The 22,104-nt window shown below is 38.9% G+C and overlaps 1 protein-coding gene across 1 annotated transcript in view; it reads right to left on the reverse strand.

The window, feature by feature from the left end:
• Positions 1 to 22,104, reverse strand: part of LOC138853105 (uncharacterized) — a 100,092-nt gene that overhangs the window by 18,291 nt on the left and 59,697 nt on the right. Inside the window, 2 exon segments of the mRNA XM_070087726.1 lie at positions 5,970 to 6,148; positions 14,328 to 14,564. Of these exon segments, the coding sequence (XP_069943827.1) occupies positions 5,970 to 6,148; positions 14,328 to 14,564 (416 nt within the window).

The following is a 22,104-nucleotide window of genomic DNA, read 5'->3' on the forward strand; positions in this document are numbered from 1 at the left end:
AAGAGTTTGTCATATCACTCCATTTGAGGTGACAGGTGTAGATTATACTGGACCAATAATTTTAACCAACACTGTTGACAAAGTTCCCATCAAGGTGTACATCTGTTTGTTCACTTGTGCTACAACTAGAGCAGTACATCTAGAAGTAGCCACTGACATGTCTGCTGAAACCTTTATCAAATTATTCAGAAGGTTTGCAGCCAGAAGGGCATGTCCCAGACTGATGATTTCAGATAATGCAACGAACTTTGTTGCTGGTGCTGCTTATATAAGCAAGATCTTTGATCAACCAGAAGTACAACAGATGCTGAATCAACGCAGATGTCGTTGGAGATACATTCCTCCTAAATCTCCATGGCACGGCGGATTTTATGAAAGAATGATCGGCATTGTAAAACGTTGTTTAAGGAAGACTCTTCATCGTCAGAGAATAGACTTAGAAGAATTCCGTACAGTTGTGACTGAAATAGAAAATAGAGTCAACAACAGACCTCTAACTTATGTTACCGATGATCTGGACAATTTAGAAGTGTTAAGTCCATCTCATTTACTCCATGGCAGAAGGCTCGAACCTGTTCCTCCCATGAATGATAAAGAAATCATAGAGGATCCTACTTATTTCGAACCTGAGCAACTCAGACGTAAATTCAAACACCTTAATAAAGTGATTGAACGTTGGGAGAAAATTTGGCGAGAAGACTATCTCACCTCATTGAGAGAACACTTCTATGGAGCTGGTGTTCCTGAAAATCATAAGTCCTTAAGACCTGGTGACATAGTGATTATCGACAATGATGGTCCGAGGTCCCAATGGCCACTTGGAAAAATTGTGACCATATATCCTGATGCAAATGGAATCATCAGGACAGTTGATGTTTTGAGCAAAGGTGTAGTGAATAAGCGGACAATAAATAAACTAGTGCCGTTAGAATTACACAGTGTTGAAAACAAAATTAGTGATTCTCCAGACACCGCACAGACTAAAGCTGTTCAGAAAAGACAAGCAGCAGTGGTGGCGAGTGAGAAAATCAAATTAATGTTAAGTGATGAATAGTTCACCTGCAGCGAACCTCCGCCGCCCCCCAGTGTGGAGAAATTTTCTCCAGGAGGGGGGTATCAGCCCCCTTCAGCCCCCTTCAGCCCCCTTCTCAGCCCTGAGGGGCCACTAGAAGGGGCGAGCGTCTTGTTTACTGCTAGAGTGAGTAATTGATCACAGATGCTATGCGTGGTCAAATGACCTCTGCTTCTTGCAGGGGTGTTGCAACGTGTATTTTTATAAGAGACAGTACATCTCTTATTTAGCAGGACAATTAAGGAAAATCCTGCTCCCACTTTATTACCATAGTAAAGATAGTGTACATTGTTGTCTATGATTAAGACAGCAAGAAACAAACATTCTGCTTTGCTTCATCGAGGAGGTGACAAGGATGCAAGGTACTGGGTCAGCGTTTTTTTTTTGTGCTGGGGCCAGTGACGGGATGGAGCCCTGTAGCGTCTGGCCAGATTACTTTTGACTCTACTACGAGTCACACTGACGCCAGGATAACCAACAAAGAACACTGATCTGTGCGTTAGTGTGAATAAAGTGTCTCGCAGAACACGATAAACATAAGAGAGGTGTGATCAGCTTCTCTTGTGATACATTGTGAACAATAAGGACGAATCTTGTAGAACATAGTGTACCAGTGTGCGTTTCCTAGACAATGGAAGACGTGGACATCCAAGGACACTTCAGCTTCTATCAAGTCACCGATATCTGTCGAAGGTGTTGAGAACACCATAGCTCACGTTACAAAGAGCAAGGTATGTTACGAATTTCTTGTAGATCGGGGAATTGCGCAATTCTTGAGTCACAAGGAGTTTGTAATCAGCCTATAATCGGCAGTAAGGTGTGGACTTTTGAGTCCAAACAAGTAAGTAGTTGTCAGCCATCATCGAATGAAATATGCTGACATAACACCCCCTAGGGGTAATATACTTACAATTTGTATCTCTTGACAGCCCACTGTTGTGATGGTTTCGACAGCATCTAGACCTCGTCTGCAGGGACGGCTGTGTAGACGATTTGCTGTCATTTATCAGCTAAGTGTTCATTATATAATTATATAAAACTATTCCAACCTCTTCAACCCCCACTACTCATTTTTGCACTAGCCCACCTTTCTGCCAATAGTCGTTATATCTCACCCGAACTTCCTCCTCCCTTAGTTTATACACTTTCACCTCCCTCTTACTTGTTGTTGCCACCTTCCTCTTTTCTGTTGAATACATATTTATATATATATATATAATATATATATATATATATATATATATATATATATATATATATATATATATATATACACATATATATATATGTATATATATATATACATATATATGTACATATATATATATATGTATATGTATATATATACATATATATATATATAATATATATATGTATATACATATATATATATTATATATACATATATATATATATGCATATATATATATAATATACATAAATATATATATATATATATATATATATATATATATATATATACATATATATATATATATATATATATATATATATATATATATATATATATATATATATATATATATATATATATATATATATATATATATATATATATATATATGTATATATATATATATATATATATATATATATATATATATATATATATATATATATATATATATATATATATATATATATATATATGTATATATATATATATATATATATATATATATATATATATATATATATATATATATATATATATATATATATATATATATATATATATATATATATATATATATATATATATATATATATTCAACAAGTCGGCCGTCTCCCACCGAGGCAGGGTGACCCAAAGAGAAAGAAAATCCCCAAAAAGAAAATACTTTTATCATCATTCAACACTTTAACCTCACTCACACATAATTACTGTTTTTGCCGAGGTGCCCAGAATACAACAGTTTAGAAGCATATACGTATAAAAATACACAATATATCTCTCCAAACTGCCAATATCCCAAACCCCTCCTTTAGAGTGCAGGCATTGTACTTCCCATTTCCAGGACTCAACTCCGGTTATATAAAATAACCGGTTTCCCTGAATCCCTTCACTAAATATTACCCTGCTCACACTCCAACAGATCGTCAGGTCCCAAATACCATTTGTCTCCATTCACTCCTATCTAACACGCTCACGTACGCTTGCTGGAAGTCCAAACCCCTCGCCCACAACACCTCCTTTACCCCCTCCCTCCAACCTTTTCGAGGACGACCCTTACCCCCCTTCCTTCCCATAGATTTATACGCTCTCCATGTCATTCTACTTTGATCCATTCTCTCTAAATAACCAAACCACCTCAACAACCCCTCTTCAACCCTCTGACTAATACTATTATTAACTCCACACCTTCTCCTAATTTCCACACTCCGAATTTTCTGCATAATATTTACACCACACTTTGATCTTAGACAGGACATCTCCACTGCCTCCAACCACCTCCTTGTTGCAGCATTTACAACCCAAGCTTCACACCCATATAAAAGTGTTGGTACTACTATACTTTCATACACTCCTTTCTTTGCCTCCATAGATAACATTTTTTGACTCCACATATACCTCAATGCACCACTCACCTTTTTTCCCTCATCAATTCTATGATTAACCTCATCCTTCATAAATCCATCCTCCGACACGTCAACTCCCAAGTATCTGAAAACATTCACTTCTTCCATACTCCTCCTACCCAATTTGATATCCAATTTTTCTTTATCTAAATCATTTGATACCCTCATCACCTTACTCTTTTCTATGTTCACTTTCAACTTTCTACCTTTACACACATTCCCAAACTCATCCACTAACCTTTGCAAATTTTCTTTAGAATCTCCCATGAGCACAGTATCATCAGCAAAAAATAACTGTGTCAATTCCCATTTTGTATTTAACTCCCCATAATTTAATGCCACCCCTCTCCCGAACACCCTAGCATTTACTTCTTTTACAACCCCATCTATAAATATATTAAACAACCATGGTGACATTACACATCCCTGTCTAAGACCTACTTTTACCGGGAAGTAGTCTCCCTCTCTTCTACACACCCTAACCTGAGCCTCACCATCCTCATAAAAACTCTTAACAGCATTTAGTAACTTACCACCTATTCCATATACTTGCAACATCTGCCACATTGCTCCTCTATCCACTCTATCATATGCCTTTTCTGAATCCATAAATGTAATAAAAACTTCCCTATCTTTATCTAAATACTGCTCACTTATATGCTTCAATGTAAACACTTGATCTACACATACCCTACCCACTCTAAAACCTCCTTTCTCATCCTCAATTCTACTTTCTGTCTTACATCCAATTGTCTCAATAATAACCCTACCGTACATTTTTCCTGGTATACTCAGTAAACTTATTCCTCTATAATTTCTACAGTCTCTCTTGTCCCCCTTCCCTTTATATAAAGGGACTATACACGCTCTCCGCCAATCCCTAGGCACCTTCCCCTCTTTCATACATTTATTAAACAAAAATACCAACCACTCCAACACTATGTCCCCCTCTGCTTTTAACATTTCTGTCATGATCCCGTCAGTTCCAGCTGCTTTTCGGCCTTTCATTCTACGTAATGCCTCATGCATCTCCCCCACACTAACATCCTGCTCTTCTTCACTCCTAAAAGATGATATACCTTCCTGACCAGTGCATGAAATTACCGCCTCCCTTTCTTCGTCGACATTTAAAAGTTCCTCAAAATATTCTCGCCATCTACCCAAAACCTCCATCTCCCCATCTACTAACTCCCCTTCTCTGTTTTTAACTGATAAATTCATTTGTTCCCTATGCTTTCTTAACTTATTCAACTCACTCCAAATTTTTTTCTTATTTTCATTAAAATTCCTTGACAGTACCTCTCCCACTCTATGATCCGCTCTCCTTTTGCACTCTCTCACCACTCTCTTCACCTTTCTTTTACTCTCCATATACTCTGCTCTTATAACACTTCTGCTTTGTAAATACCTCTCATAAGCTACCTTTTTCTCTTTTATCACACCCTTTATTTCATCATTCCACCATTCACTCCTCTTTCCTCCTGCACCCACCCTCCCATAACCACAAACTTCTGCCCCTCATTCTAATACTGCATTTTTAAAGCTATTCCAACCCTCTTCAATCCCTTACTACTCATACTTGCACAAGTCCATCTTTCTGCCAATAGTTGCTTATATTTCACACGAACTTCCTCCTCCATTAGTTTATACATTTTCGCCTCTCTCTTACTTGTTGTTGCCATTTTCCTCTTCTCCCATCTACCTCTTACTCTAACTGTAGCTACAACTAGATAATGATCCGATATATCAGTTGCCCCTCTATAAACGTGTACATCCTGGAGCCTACCCATCAACCTTTTATCCACCAATACATAATCTAACAAACTACTTTCATTACGTGCTACATTACCTTGTATATTTATTTATCCTCTTCCTCGTAAAATATGTATTACTTATTACCAAACCTCTTTCTACACATAGCTCAATTAAATTAGACACATACGCAACACTTGGGTATCTATATTGAGGAAACTTTTCGCCACACAGTGGCTGCATCAGTCCATACAAAGAAGGATGATGAAGAACAGGAGGAGTTTGAGGTAATCAGTCCCTCAGCCTTGAGTCGATGTGGTCAGTCCATCAATCTTGAAAAGAATACAGCATATCTGCGGAGAAGTAGCTTATATACTGTAGGCAGGAGAGGTGCAGCAGTTTTCTCAATAAAGATACCCAAGTGTGACTAATTTATCAACTTGTCGGATCTCTGAACCATTCATCTACATACCTTCGACGTAAAGGGGGCTGGGGTTATGCAATATAGGGATACATTAAAGAACTTAACACATCGACAACTTGCCTAAATCCCCATCCAAAATCAGCTACTAAGTATATTCCAGAGCGAGAGATGTAGTAGGGAGACTGGCCGTAGATGTTCGTGTAGAAGGACTGGATGACGACGGTAATGTAATACTTAGTCGTTATGAAACTGTAACTTCCTTCCTTTACCATAGACAAGGCTTCGTCTGCTCTCACAACCTGAATGTAAAAATGGATGAAAAAAGAATTTCTCAACATTAAATTCCTTAACAACCCCATCTGTAAATATGCTGTGGAAAATTACATTTATCTGAATGTAACTCATTATGTACATAACAGTAAATGATAACAAACATAATTATTGTTTATCAGAGTTACATAGACAAGTAGGAATTTGGGACACCTAGGTCACAAAAAATGTCCCCCTTCGATACCTACAACTGTCATATCCACAAGTTGCTCTAGACCTATTAATTACAAATGAAATATGTATCACCAGGAATTCTGATAAACATATAAATTTGTGGACTCTATATTAAAATTAATAAACGATTATATATATACAATTTACATAACAGAAGGAGAATATCTTAATATCACTCACCAATTTGACTGGAGATTAATGTGTATCATACTCAGAAAACCTCACTGTCTATACATGAAATAACACTGGCCAGAGTTAAACATAACAGACTTATCTGAGGTTCCTGGAGCTGTCTTGTCCAGTCGCTTGATATCTCAAGTTATGCAGGAATGCAAATCCAACAATTTCGCCTCCTATTTGAGAGGTGTCAGCCCAATTTTACCTCTAGAGCACAAAATTTTTTCCCAATATTCACTAATGCTAGTGTCCAATTCAAAACAACAATGGCGAGTCTCCTCTGTGCAGGCGCAGGGTTTCCCATTTTCGACAACATACTTCTTTTAAAAATACACTTTTAATCAGGTTTATTTACACAGCATAATATTGGGAAATTATTTTCCACACTGCAGCCAGGCAGAGGACGTTGCTAATGACTCAAATTGCTCATTTGACAATGGTGGAGGACCTGGGTACATATAGGATCTGGCATCCACACGGCGACATATTATACAAGATTTAATCACCCTTTTTACACTTTGCCATCCTTGTGGAATCCAGAAAGTTTCCCTAATACAATTTAAGGTATCTTGTACCCCACCATGCATTACATTTTTATGGGCATTTAGAACAATCAAATTTGTTAGATGATGAGTTTTGGGCAGTAAGATAGGGTGTTTAGCATAATCACCCAATTCAGCATTTTGTAACCTACCTCTGTACCTAATTACATTGTTCTCTAAATACAGCTCCAATTTCTCTATTATAGAACCTTTCACAATTTTTCTTTCCATCATCAATTTAATCTCATTTCCATAGATTTCTTCCTATACCCTCTTTATCCAATATTCAAGAGGATGTGAAAATTTATATGAGATATTCATCTTGTTTAGAAATTTAAACACCAACTTAGTTACATTGATTAGTTTGGGTAAAGAGGAATACCTATTTATATCAGTGGCTAATGAAGGACAAACTATTGGAGCGGTGGTCACAGTAATTTCAACAGGAGCAATATACGCCTTTTGTACAGGCCAATTAGCTTTATTTATCAACCAGCTCGGTCCTTTAAACCATGATACAGCATTTACAAATTTAGCATAAGATAAACCTCGAGACAAGAAATCAGCTGGATTCTCCTCACCAGGGGAAAGTATAATAGAAGTATAATAGTATAATATAAAGTATAATAGAAGTATAATAGTTTGGGTCAGCATATGCTGACCCAAACTATTATACTTCTCTTGCATCTGATTAATTTCAGCGACTCTGTTTTGTGTGTACACAATTTTACTGTTTCCATTACGAATCCATTGTAAGGATACCTCATTATCAGACCAAATTACAGTGTCGCTAATATTTATCTCCTGCAACTTATTTCTTATATAATTAGCTAATTTGACACCTACATAAATGGCTGTTAATTCCAACTGAGGCAAGGTACATGATTTAATTGGAGACACTTTAGCCTTAGACATAACAAGAGAAATAACACTATTACATTGAAGGTAAGCAACTGATCCATATGCCAATTTTGAAGCATCACAAAAAATGTGGAGTACATTTTTTCCATTTGGATTGGCCACCTGGCATGGTTACTCCAACATTGGAATTTTTTCATAATCACTAATTAATTCATCCCGCCTGTTAATGAATTCCTCAGGTAGAATTTCATCCCAAGCACATTTAAGTTTCCATGCTTCCTGTATTAATAATTTCTCTCTCATAGTAAGGGGTGACACTAAACCTAGTGGATCAAAACATTTGGAAACTTCAGCAAGCAAAACTCTCTTAGTTAATTTATTGGGCATACCTTAATTTTTAGGTTTTAACATTAACAAATCTCTCTCAGTATCCCAAGTTAAACCCAATATATTACTACATTTTGGCACTTCATCTCCAGGGAAATCTTTACTTATTTTTTCCTTTAATTTGGACGAATTATTATCCCATTCCCTCAGAGGCATATTTGCACTTTGCATTATTTTATTAGCCTCTCCATAAGTCATTAACAGTTCCTCTTCAGTTGACGTCACTCTCAGGAAATTATCCACATAAAATTGTTTGCTCATTACTTTACTCAATGGACTTCCCATACGTTTAAGGTGTGCATTTATCGTCGCTTGAAGTAGGAACGGACTGGATGTAGCACCAAATAATACGCTCCTAAAGCGAAAGGTTTTCAGAGGGCTAAGTGGGTCACTAGGATTCTCAGTCCATAAGAAGCGGGTACAATCCCGGTCAGCCTCTTGTAAACTCACTCTTAGGAAAGCTTTACTTATGTCAGCCGTAAAGGCATAATTCTTCATCCTGAAATTTAATAAGATATCTCCTAATTTTTCCGTCAACGACGGACCTGTCATCAAACAGTCATTTAAACTAGGTACATTTTTGTTACTCCTGGCACTACAATTAAACACAATTCTCAGAGGAGTGGTCTTAGAATCCTTCTTCACTCCATGATGTGGCAAATAGTGACCATAAATTTTGGCTTGCTCAGGAGGTACCTCTTCTATAAATTTATTAATTAACTGCCCAGCAATTATATCATTATAGGCAGTTAACAATTCTGGTGTCTTACTCAGTTTGCGGAGCTGAACCTTTAACTGTCCATATGCCATTCTGTAATTAGTGGGTAATTCTGGATGGTTCAGTCTCCACGGAAGTCGTATTGTCCAGATTCAAATTTTATATCTCTCAGGTATTGCTCCTGAGTAAAAGAATCGTCTGGACTTTCTTCATTTACATTTATTCCAATGTTGTCTAATTCCCACAATTTATGCACTGGCTCAACACCATCCTCTATGGAAGAATTATACTGGGGTACGATTTCATGAGTAAGACACACAGTTATGGTATTTGTAGTTTCCTCTAGTCATGAATTATTATTACGAGGAATCCTACCATACATTACATGTCCTCCTGCAGTCTTCAAAAGGGTGACACCATATTTCTTTACCATACCCTTTACAAAGGAGGCATAATAGTCACTACCTATCAAAATATTTATTGGGCCTACAGAATCATCACTTACACCAGAAGATGCTAAATTTACATTATGTGAAAGTCTTTCTGTAGCTTTACTAAGCCCAACTGTAGATATTTTCTCTGGAAGTCTATCTACAATTACTGCATTAACACGTTTTTTCTCATTGCCCAACTTGACAGTTACATAAACAGTGTCATACAATTGAGCCCTTTTATCTGAGAGAAAACCAGATGATTTTAGAGTTGTAGGATCCCCCATCTGTACTTTCATACCATCAAGACATTTACGTTTTATGAAAGTACGCTGGGATCCCTGGTCTAATAATGCATTTACATTTTTTGATTTATGCCTTTTATCATCAATTTTTGCCTGTAACACAGGTAAGGCTACTTCAGCAAAACCATCATTATTAACATTAGCAGCAATTTTTACATTAGCCACTGTTGTGTCAGGATTGTCAACATTATCATTATTATCAACATTATCATATAGACCTTTACACATGACTATATGGTGTCTTCCTTTGTGACATTGATAACAGAAGTTTAATTTGGCATAACAATCCTTTACATTGTGATTACCCAAACACCTGATACATCTGTCAAGTTCCTCCAATCTTTCAACTTTATCATTCCATGAATTGTATGCATTGCAATTCTTAGAAAAATGAGTACCCTTGCAGAAAAGACAATCTCTCTTTTCTCTGACTGGTTTCTTATTAACTGGGCTACTCTTAGGAGGGTACTTATTCTTCTTACCTTGTGGAGAATCATTATTTCTGATTCCTGCTACTTGATATGCCCCTATGTAACTCTTTTTAGGAAATGAATTTTGATTATTAACATTGGGATAATTTTTCCCTTTGTGAAACTTGACAGATACCTCAGAGTTATTATGTGTTGCATCTTTAAAATGAGTTAGTTGGCTGGTCTGCAACTGAACAATTAATTCTTGTAGACCTAGTCTTATTTCCTCCTGACCAAAATAACTTTTGTGATACTTGTTTGAGAGCATTCAACTGTTTTATAGCTTAATTTATTTTGTACAATGGCATTCAATCTGATTCCTTCAGATTATATTTATTACTTAAAGTTTTGAGAGTGCTCTCCAGTTTAACTCTAAACTGCTGTAAACCTTTGTAAGGGTGATCTGGAGATTTTAAGTTAACAATAACATTCACTAGATCCAACCTACTTTGTTCTATATTACCATAAGTGACCTTCAACCTTTTACCTCAAAGGACAGGTAAGAGGAGATGCTCACATACTGATACAAGCCTTTCCCAATGTAGACGACTCATACAAGGAAGCAGTTAAGTAAGTAAGTAAGTAAGTAAGTAAGTTTATTCAGGTATACACAAATACAGTTACATAGAATTATCATACATAGCAGCATATGTGTAGAGAACCTAGGATAACACACTCTGTCTGACTTTTTTGGGTTATCCTAGGTTCTCTACACATATGCTGCTATGTATGATAATTCTATGTAACTGTATTTGTGTATACCTGAATAAACTTACTTACTTACTTACTTACTTACTTAACTGCTTCCTTGTAAGAGTCGTCTACATTGGGAAAGGCTTGTATCAGTATGTGAGCATCTCCTCTTACCTGTCCTTTGAGGTAAAATAATTTAGTTACACAGGCTAGATCACTCCTGTCATGCACAGCTGCTTTAAAAATTGACCAAAATTCCTCCCAATTTTCACCAGGATTAAATACAGGCAAACACAATTTTGGGAGATTTGGCAAAGACATATTATTTGTTGGAGCAGACTGACCAACTGCCTGGTTTACACATTTTAATTTATTCAAAGCCTGACTTTTACAAGAAAGAATCTTTTCCTCTAATTCATAATACTGATTAATCATGAGATCTACTTCAGTCTCATCTACACAGTTTACTAACAAATCTCCTTCATATTTGTTGTAATATAATTTGTATGAATCATATTTATTACGTAAAGCATCTAAATACAATTTTAAATCAGTATTCATAGTTTCTTGATTCATTAATTCCAAACATTTATTGTATGCTTTTGTTACATGACCCTTTCTAGCTTGCAATGATGCTTTCTTTGCTCTATATTCCATTTGTTTGTCTTCTATATTAATTTCCTCATTTTCAGCCATGATGCAATGTATTAAATTCAACTCAATTAATAACACTGATTACAACTTACAACACTGATACAACTTACCTTTGAATAAATCCTAGCTAGAAAATTATAATATAAATTTTAAATGTACATTAATACAAACAAACCTTTAGCCAGACTTGGCTTATCAAAATTAATATTATACAAATTAATGTAAGTCCTTGCCAGAATTTGGCATAGCAAAATTAATATTATAAACATTAATATAATCTTTAGCCATACTTGACTTGGCTTATCCAAATTTAATATTATACAAATTAATATAAATCCTTGCCAGAATTTGGCATAGCAAAATTAATATTATACACATTAATATAATTAGCTACACTTGGCTTATCAATTACACATACACTGATATAAATCTTGGCCAGAATTGTCTTATCAAATTAATATTGTAATAATTATAATCCACTACACATTAAGTAAATTTGTGAACTTAACATCCACCTCCTTCTGTCATTTCACATATAATTATTAAGTAATTAACTAATTAATGACTTCACTAATTACCTCCCGTTCAAGAAGGACGAACGGGCAAATTAAATTTGGAAATTGCATTTATCTGAATGTAACTCATTATGTACATAACAGTAAATGATAACAAACATAATTATTATTTATCAGAGTTACATAGACAAGTAGGAATTTGGGACACAAAAAATGTCCCCCTTCGATACCTACAACTGTCATATCCACAAGTTGCTCTAGACCTATTAATTACAAATGAAATATGTATCACCAGGAATTCTGATAAACATATAAATTTGTGGACTCTATATTAAAATTAATAAACGATTTTATATATATACAATTTACATAACAGAAGGAGAATATCTTAATATCACTCACCAATTTGACTGGAGATTAATGTGCATCATACTCAGAAAACCTCACTGTCTATACATGAAATAACACTGGCCAGAGTTAAACATAACAGACTTATCTGAGGTTCCTGGAGCTGTCTTGTCCAGTCGCTTGATATCTCAAGTTATGCAGGAATGCAAATCCAACAATTTCGCCTCCTATTTGAGAGGTGTCAGCCCAATTTTACCTCTAGAGCACGAAAATTCTTCCCAATATTCACTAATGCTAGTGTCCAATTCAAAACAACAATGGCGAGTCTCCTCTGCGCAGGCGCAGGGTTTCCCATTTTCGACAACATGCTTCTTTTAAAAATACACTTTTAATCAGGTTTATTTACACAGCATAATATTGGGAAATTATTTTCCACATATGCATTCATTTACTGAATAAAAATCCCCTTCCCTCTACTACATGCCCTAATGTAACACAGTAATGAGGCTTTCACTTAATCTCTAGGCTTGTAATGTAGGCTTTAATATAGGACTTAATGTCGGCCTGTAAGATCCCTATGAGAGTCTTCTGCTGTCTTTCAGTGTGAGGTTGAGCCTCGACGATAGGAGATGGCAGGAATGACTTTGTGTGAAGAATATCTAACCTCCCTCTCCACAGCAGATGCCCCAGAATCCAATGAGCAGAAGGAACCTGTCTGCATCACGCCAGTTTATTAAAAGCTTCCAATATGTTTTGTTTTCTTCTTAGCAGAATTGCCTTCTTTTCTTAATGCTTTTGAAGCCAATCAAAGGTGAAAAATACTTTTAGCTTGTTTTGAGAAAAATGCTCATACCAGGATGGCATGAGGAAGGTGGTCGAGTAATTATAAGCCTATCACTTCTATCCTTCCAAGCCTCATGCCACAAGCCTAGATTAAAAGTCTCATTGGCCATTAGTTGTAATGTAGACTATGGAATCGAGATGGCATCTTCGGGCTTCATTCCAGGCTCACGCACTTGACACTGGCACCGCCTTGTCTACATCAAGTGAACCCAGAAATGCTATAGTCTTTGTGGTGAATGTTTTCGTTGCCGTTATCACCATTGCAATCGTTATCCTCATAATCATCATTATAGCTATTATTATTATTATTATTATTATTATTATTATTATTATTAAAGTTTTCATTGACTTCTTATCATTCTCACTATTTTTAACATCAAAATAATCATAAAAATTATCACCTCTAGTATTCTTATCAACAGCTTCATTTGTATCACCAACAACTTTTCAATCATCATTATTTTCCTCTCTATCATCATCATCATCATCATCATCATCATCATCAAGGCAATCAATGTGAAAAGCAATAATATTTTATTAACGTTTTGCTTCCGACGTAACGAATGACTGTCTAGCCACACAGGACATCAATCAACATTGCCATCATAGAGGTTAGTGTGAAAACTCTAATATTTAAGAAGGTTAGTGCTAGTGACATACTGCGAAGTAAATACAAGATGGCAGCCAACTCTAGCACTCTACACGATTTAGAAAGATGAGAAACATACATTTTTATTGATTATTATTATTATTATAATCAAAAAAGAAGCGCTAAGCCACAAGGACTATACAGCACATTTTTATTGAGAGGACCAGAAAAGTGGGAGGCAACAATATCCATCTGTCTATTCGGCGAACATTACAGCCTAGAGTGAAATTTTTAGTTTAAAAAAGAAAATGCGTTGTGGATACTCTAATATATAGAATATTTCTCGAAAAAGATCCACTTTTAGATGGACTGAGGTCATTTTTATGGACACTTTCCTTTACGTTTGTCGCGTGTTTATTACTGTGTCTCAATCATACTCACCTCCATTTTCTTATAAATAAGTTTCACTACAGGATCTGTATGTGTGGAAAAATATATTCCAGGTGATCCCTTCATATTCCAAGGCTCGATACCCCATCTCCAGTTGTTCAGAGACACCAGGTCCTCCAAGGTTTCCGGAGGTTTACTCTTACTCTGGACTGTGAGATGTGCGATTAATGATGAGCTGTATCCTGTTGTTATGACCAGGCAGAACACCAGCCACACACCTACCAACACCTGTAAACGTAGAATAAACAAGCTTCTAATATGATAACCATCCATTTACCTTCAGACCAACGTTATTTGTTAAGATAACATTAAAGAAAGCAAAGAATGCCATGTGGTAGCGACTTCGACTCACAACTTGAGGATCCTTGGTTTGACATGTTTCATTACATTTGTCTATTAGAGTAACAATAAATAAATAGCTAGATGTTAGTTGACTGTTGTTGGTCATATTCTCAGAGGAAGAAAAATTTTAATTTTATTGAGCTAGACTTAGAACTGTGCTCACGTTGTTATAAAAATGGTATTAAAAATGTTATTTTGTCTACGTTATTTCCGCAAGACTGTAATGAATCTAGCGACTTTCAATATTTGAATACTATATTATCAGGAAACATTGTATAATATTATTTGAGTATGTTTATCGATCATATATGTTTACGAATTGTTTTGCTCGGAGGATGGCCGGGTGTAATTATTGGCTTTACCACTCCTCCAGAGTTGTACAAGAATGGTATACAATACCAACAAGATGAAATTGAGACACATGTGCAACATCTGGGTATCCTTATTGTAGACGTTTCGCCATCCAGTGGCTTTATCAATACAAATTCCAGGACATAACTTGAAGAAAGGAGGACTATGTACAGAAGATGAGGTAATCAGTCCCTCAACCTAGAAGTAGGTGCGAAGAGCACCGTAGTTGTGGAGATTCTGAAGCAGAAGCAAGGCGCCTGACGCTTATATAGTAACGTCAGGTGGAAATGGGACGGGTAGCAGGCGAGGGCATAGTCATTGGTAGGCGGGATTTCCCAGTGGAAGTAGGTCCTACCCAAAGAGATGGGTTAGTTGTCCCATACTTTTGCACAATCGATTGTTGTTCTCTTCATATTCGTCTCTTGACCTCCGGCAGTTCTGTGGTGGGTTACACATCACTGCAATGGCTACCTTATGTTCTCCAGACCTATTATGTAATCCCTTTCTCCAATCTCGTCCATGTCTTCCATTTCCTCAAAACCCCAACGTTTTTTTATGAGTAATGCAACCCCTCATCTCCCTCTGCTCCTTCTATCTTTCCTCAGGATCTGATATATCAGTGGGAAGATTGCATCTTTTATTATCTCAGTGAGTTTCGTTTCTGTGACTGCTATGATATCTGGGGACTTCTCATTGATTTTTTAAAAGCCACTCATATTTATTTGTTATTCCATCTGCATTCATGTACCAAACCTTCAGCTTCTAATCTATCATGGTGGTCCTGGGAGAATGTTGGGGTTGGGGGAGTGGGAGCCCTGGAGGGGGCCTATGGGGGCTTGCAGTGTGGGTTGGGTTTGTGATGGGGGCAGAGTGCCCATAGGGGGCTGTTGCAGGAGTGGGGTTTGTGATGTAGGTGGTGGAGGCAGAGGGAATAGCATGTGGGTTTTGGTTTAGATTGTTCAACTGCATTGGGGTTGTCGTGGTTGGAGTCCTTCTGTGGGTATTTCTGGAGGGTGTGTTCGCCCTTCCACCTGAGTCTGGGTTCTGCTCATCTTCATCATTGCGTCTCGTTCCTTCTTTCGTCTTTATACCCTCTCTTTCAGTATCATCCTTTCTTCTTGTGTTCTGTCGTGATCGAGGTACATTCTCCAGTACTCCGATTTGTTCCTCAGTCATGCTTTCTCCTGCAGGATCCTGGTTCGTACTGATTCTGCTGTAAAAATTACTTTGACAGGCCGTTTCCTTCCACTCGCAAACCACCCAATTCTCTGAAAATTTGTCACTTAGGTCATGTTGACCTCACCTATTGCTCTCACGATTCCTTCAATCGCTTTCTCCTCCTGTTTTCTTTCATCATAGGTTTCCCCATTGAGCTCTTGGAGCCTGTATACAAACACTGACCTCTAATTTTCCTCCTCCCACTGTGTCTCCCTTTACATCCTCTGAGGTGTTTTAGTTCCTTCCATTGAAATGTTCCAGCCTTCAATCCCTGCCCTTACTGAAGCCCCTATGCTCAGTGAACTGTCTTTCCTGCTCAGCTGTTCCTTGCCACTTCAGTTGTTCGTTAGAATCTCTGCATATGGCATAGGTCCTTCATTGTCTTCAGGCCTCTCCTTTGATCTTAGTGTGCTCCTCGTCTTTTCCTTGGCCCCAAGTGGGTCTGATAGGCCCTTCACATGTGGCATAGCTCCTTTTTTCCCTACAGTCTCCCTTGTCTGTGACTGATATGGAAGTTCCTGATGTCATGTCTGTACTGTCATATGTCTCTCTAACCTGTTTCAGGTTTTTAAGTTCCTCTTCTAAGCACTGTATCTTATCTTTTGCTGCTAAGACTTGTAGCTCCCACTTCCTGCTCTCTTCAGCTAACCTCTCCTCCATTTTCTTGCCAAGCTCTTCTAGCTTCCTTCCACACTCTTCCTCCCTTTTTATGAGCTCTAACTCCCAATCTTCCCTCCCAGGTTCTTCCCTCCTGGGTTCATCCACCAGACCCCTGGTTCTCTGCCCTTTGGGTAATCCATTTTTTTTACCACAGAAAGAAGCTTATGTATTTTATCCCAGAAACAAGCTTATGTATTTTCAGAGTGTGTCTCGGGGGGGGGGTGAGGGACAAGGCTAGGGATGAGAGGGAAGAGGGGGAAGTGAGGGGAAGGTTAGGGGTGAGAGGGAAGAGGGTGAAACCAGGGGAGAGGAGTAGAAGGAAAAGGAACATGAATGGAAGGTGGAGACGAAGAGAGAGGGAGATAGATTGGTAGGTTGATGAAGGGAGGGGGAGAGAGATAAAAAGAATGAGAGAGATGAGAGAGAGAGAAAGATAGATATGCTTTCAAATGAGCTGATGTAGGTAACAGCTCTTAGCTTGCCAATAAAGCTAGGGATCCTTAACCTTGTCAAACCCTGTGTGTAAAAAAAAAAAAAAAAAAAAAAAAAAAAAAAAAAAAAAAAAAAAAAAAAAAAAAAAAAAAAAAAAAACAGAGAGAGAGAGAGGAGAGAGAGAGAGAAGGAGAGAGAGAGAGAAGGAGAGAGAGAGAGAAGGAGAGAGAGGGAAAGAGAAACATACAGAGAGAGTGTGAGAAGAAAGAGGGAGGGTGAGAGAAAGATAGACAGATAGATAAATAGAGAGAGAGAGAGAGAGAGAGAGAGAGAGAGCAATGATGGTCTCTAGCCCCATGATGGTAATGCCGGTGCAGTAGTAGGCATGAATGGGAGGGTGTTGGTACCTGGGGAGGAATTTGATATTCTTGGAATGAAATTTGACTCCAAACTGACCATGAAGAATTACGTTGCAAATCTTGTAAACAAGGCAGCCAGGAACCTTACAGCACTTCGCCATATCTCGCATCTGCTTGACAATAGAGGTTGCAAGGTTCTGTATGAGGCACAAATATGCTCACACCTTGAGTATGCTCCACTTTCTTGGATTGCCTGCCCCCCCCCCTCCCTCTCATCTGTGACTGCTTGACAGAGTAGAGAACAGAGCAAGACGTCTCATCTCTCGCCTGGACCCATCCTGGATAGATCTGTCATTTCAGCAGAACCTTCAACACAGGAGGGATGTGGGTGGCCTTACTGTTATGTACAAGGCCAATATTGTCAAAGTATCACACTTGGATCCACTTCGAGGACAGCGTGAAACAAGCTTCTATACCACAAGACGGGCAGGAAGCAGCAACTTCAATCTGGCTGTACTCTTCTTCAGAACATCACTTCATCTAAGATCATTTATCCCACCATGACTCGAGTTTGGAACACATACATACAGGATTATGATGTCAACAAGATAAAGTCAGTTGATCAAATGAAAATTCTGGCCCACAGATGGCTCCAACTTCATCCTGTTCCCTACTTGTATGTCTCATAACAATAAAAATGCTTTCAAATGAGCTGATGTAGGTTACAGCTTAATCTGTAAATAGCTTGTCAATTAAGTTAGGGATCCTTAAATTAACCTTGTCAAACCCTGTGTAAAACAGAAGAGAAATGTAGAGAAAGAGAAAGAGAGAGAAAGAGAGAGAGAGAGAGAGAGAGAGAGAGAGAGAGAGAGAGAGAGAGAGAGAGAGAGAGAGAGAGAGAGAGAGAGAGAGAGAGAGAGAGAGACAGACAGACAGAGACAGAGACAGAGACAGAGACAGAGACAGACAGACAGACAGACATACAGACAGACAGAGACAGAGAGACAGAGAGAGGGGTAAAGATGGAGTTGGGGGGTGGGCGGGGAGAGAGGGAAGGATGACATTAGGTGTATACACATGGTCAGTTCTCATGAGTCCTCTGGCTCTTGTATGCTGCTATGTATGATAATCTATGCACTTACTTGTGTATACCTGAACAACTTTACTTACTTACTTACTGAATAAACCATGTTAGTGTATTTTGACTGACCTAGCGCCTGTGTGCACTACAGTGGTCCCACACGTAATCCCCTTCCCAGTTCTTCTCCTTTAATTAGCGTTAAGTGCTCTAAATATGATATTCAGCTCTCCAGAGCAAGGTCAATGACCTTCAGCTATCAGTAATCCAGGACCAGACCCAGCTCCCTCATTGCAACCACAAAAGGCATTGTCCTCTATATCTGGCAGAACTACGTCTGGCTCAGCTCCTGCGCTACACGATGCTTCACGTTTTGGCTCCTGCTTCTTCTCTTTCTTCTTCACTGTATTCACTAACTCATTTATCACTGTATTCACAATACACTGTATTCACTAACTCATCTATCCTTATCTCTTATCTCCCTAGCTTGGGTCACACTTATTCTGGTTGAATTTTGGTACTGGGATTTAGCAATATCACCTACACCCATCCTAGGTCTATGGCCTTCCTCTCTCTCTCTCTCTCTCTCTCGTAGCACTGATTCAAATTGTTTTTATGTAACTGTGACCTTCACCTCCCTTTTCTGATTGGGACAGTTCATGTATCACTTCTTGGGTTGTTCACTGACACTGTCAACTTTCGACGGTCTTGGCAATGGCTTTGTTCATCCAGAAGCTACTGTGTGTGTGTGTGTGTGTGTGTGTCCGTGTAGTCACCTATTTGTACTGACCTGTTTGTGGTTGCAGGGGTCGATTCATAGCTCCTGGCCCAGCCTCTTCACACATCGCTACTAGGTCCTATCACTCCTAGCTCTATGAGATTTATCAAACCTCGTCTTAAAACTATGTATGGGTCCTGCCACCACTACGTCACTTTCTAGGCTTTTTCACTTCCTGACAACTCTATGACTGAAGAAATACTTCCTAATATCTCTTTGACTCATCGGAGTCTTCAACTTCTAATTGTGACCTCTTGTCACTGTGTCCCATCTCTGGAATACCTTATCTCTACCCACCTTGTCAATTACTCTCAGTATATTATTTGTTGCTATCATGTGGCCGTTGTCCCTCCTATCCTCCAGTGTTGTCAGGTCAATTTCCATTAACCTCTCCTCACAGGACATGCCTCTTAGATCCGGGACTAGTCTCGTTGCAGACCTTTGCACTTTCTCTAATTTCCTGATGTGTTTGCCAAGGTGTGGGTTCCAAACTGGTGCTGCATACTCCAACATAGGCGTGATGTACACGGTGTACAGAGATCTGAACTGCTCCTGACTGAAGTGTCGGAAAGCAATTCTTAGGTTTGCTAGTCTCCTCTATACTGCAGTACTTTTTTGGCTGATGTACACCTCAGGAGATATGTTCAGTATTATACTCACCTCAAGATCATTTTCCTTGAGTGAAGTTTGTAGTCTTTGGCCCCATAGGTTGTATCATGTCTGCGGTCTTCTTTGCCCTTCCTCGATCTTCATGACTTTGCATTTGGCGGAGTTGAACTCCAGGAGCCATTTGCTAGACCAGGCCTGTAGCCTATTCAGATCCCTTTGTAGACATGCTTGGTCCTCCTCCGACTAAAGTCTCCTGATTAACATCACATCGTCTGCAAAAAGAGATGCTTCTGAGTCTATTCCTTCCGTTATGTCATTCACATATACCAGAAACAGCACCAGCCCTAGGACTCACACCTGTGGATCCCCGCTCGTCACAGGCGCCCACTCTGACAAGTAGTCAAGTACCATGTGTGTGTGTGTTAGTTACCATTTTGTCCTAGGCACATGTCGATTAGACACTAGGCCTGTTGTGTGTGTGTGTGTGTGTGTGTGTGTGTGTGTGTGTGTGTGTGTGTGTGTGTGTGTGTGTGTGTGTGTGTGTGTGTGTGTGTGTGTGTGTGTGTGTGTGTGTGTGTGTGTGTGTACTCACATAATTATGGTTGCAGGGGCCGTGTCATTGCCCCTGGCCATTCCTCTTCACTGGTCGTGTGTGTGTGTGTGTGTGTGTGTGTGTGTGGGTGTGTGTGTGTGTGTGTGTGTGTGTGTGTGTGTGTGTGTGTGTGTGTGTGTGTGTGTGTGTGTGTGTGTGTGTGTGTGTGTGTGTGTGTGTGTGTGTGTGTGTGTGTGTGTGTGGGTGTGGGTGTGTGTGGGTGTGTGTGGGTGTGTGTGGGTGTGTGTGTGTGTGTGTGTGTGGGTGTGTGTGTGTGTGTGTGTGTGTGTGTGTGTGTGTGTGTGTGTGTGTGTGTGTGTGTGTGTGTGTGTGTGTGTGTGTGTGTGTGTGTGTGTGTGTGGTGTGTGTGTGTGGTGTGTGTGTGTGTGTGTGTGTGTGTGTGTGTGTGCTCACCTAGTCGTACTCATCTAGTTGAGGTTGCAGGGATCGAGTCCTAGCTCCTGGCCCTGCCTCTTTACTGGTCTCTACTAGGTCACTCTCCATGAACCGTGAGCTTTATCATACCTTTGCTTAAAGCTATGTATGGATCCTGCCTCTACTACATCGCTTCCCAAACTATTCCACTTCCTGACTACTCTGTGGCTGAAGAAATACTTCCTAACATCCCTGTGATTCATCTGTGTCTTCAACTTCTAACTGTGTCCACTTGTTGCTGTGTCCCATCTCTGGAACATCCTGTCTTTGTCCACCTTGCCAATTCCTCTCAGTATTTTGTATGTCGTTATCATGTGTGTGTGTGTGTGTGTGTGTGTGTGTGTGTGTGTGTGTGTGTGTGTGTGTGTGTGTGTGTGTGTGTGTGTGTGTGTGTGTGTATGTGTGTGTGTGTGTGTGTGTGTATGTACTCACCTAGTTGAGGTTGCGGGGGTCGAGTCCGAGCTCCTGGCCCCGCCTCTTCACTGATCGCTATTAGGTCACTCTCCCTGAGCCGTGAGCTTTATCATACCTCTGCTTAAAGCTATGTATGGATCCTGCCTCCACTACATCGCTTCCCAAACTATTCCACTTACTGACTACTCTGTGGCTGAAGAAATACTTCCTAACATCCCTGTGATTCATCTGTGTCTTCAGCTTCCAACTGTGTCCCCTTGTTACTGTGTCCAATCTCTGGAACATCCTGTCTTTGTCCACCTTGTCAATTCCTCTCAGTATTTTGTATGTCGTTATCATGTCCCCCCTATCTCTCCTGTCCTCCAGTGTCGTCAGGTTGATTTCCCTTAACCTCTCCTCGTAGGACATACCTCTTAGCTCTGGGACTAGTCTTGTTGCAAACCTTTGCACTTTCTCTAGTTTCTTTACGTGCTTGGCTAGGTGTGGGTTCCAAACTGGTG

The sequence above is a fragment of the Cherax quadricarinatus genome, chromosome 22 (genome assembly GCF_038502225.1).
Source record: "Cherax quadricarinatus isolate ZL_2023a chromosome 22, ASM3850222v1, whole genome shotgun sequence".
NCBI classification, from domain to species: Eukaryota; Metazoa; Arthropoda; class Malacostraca; order Decapoda; family Parastacidae; genus Cherax; species Cherax quadricarinatus.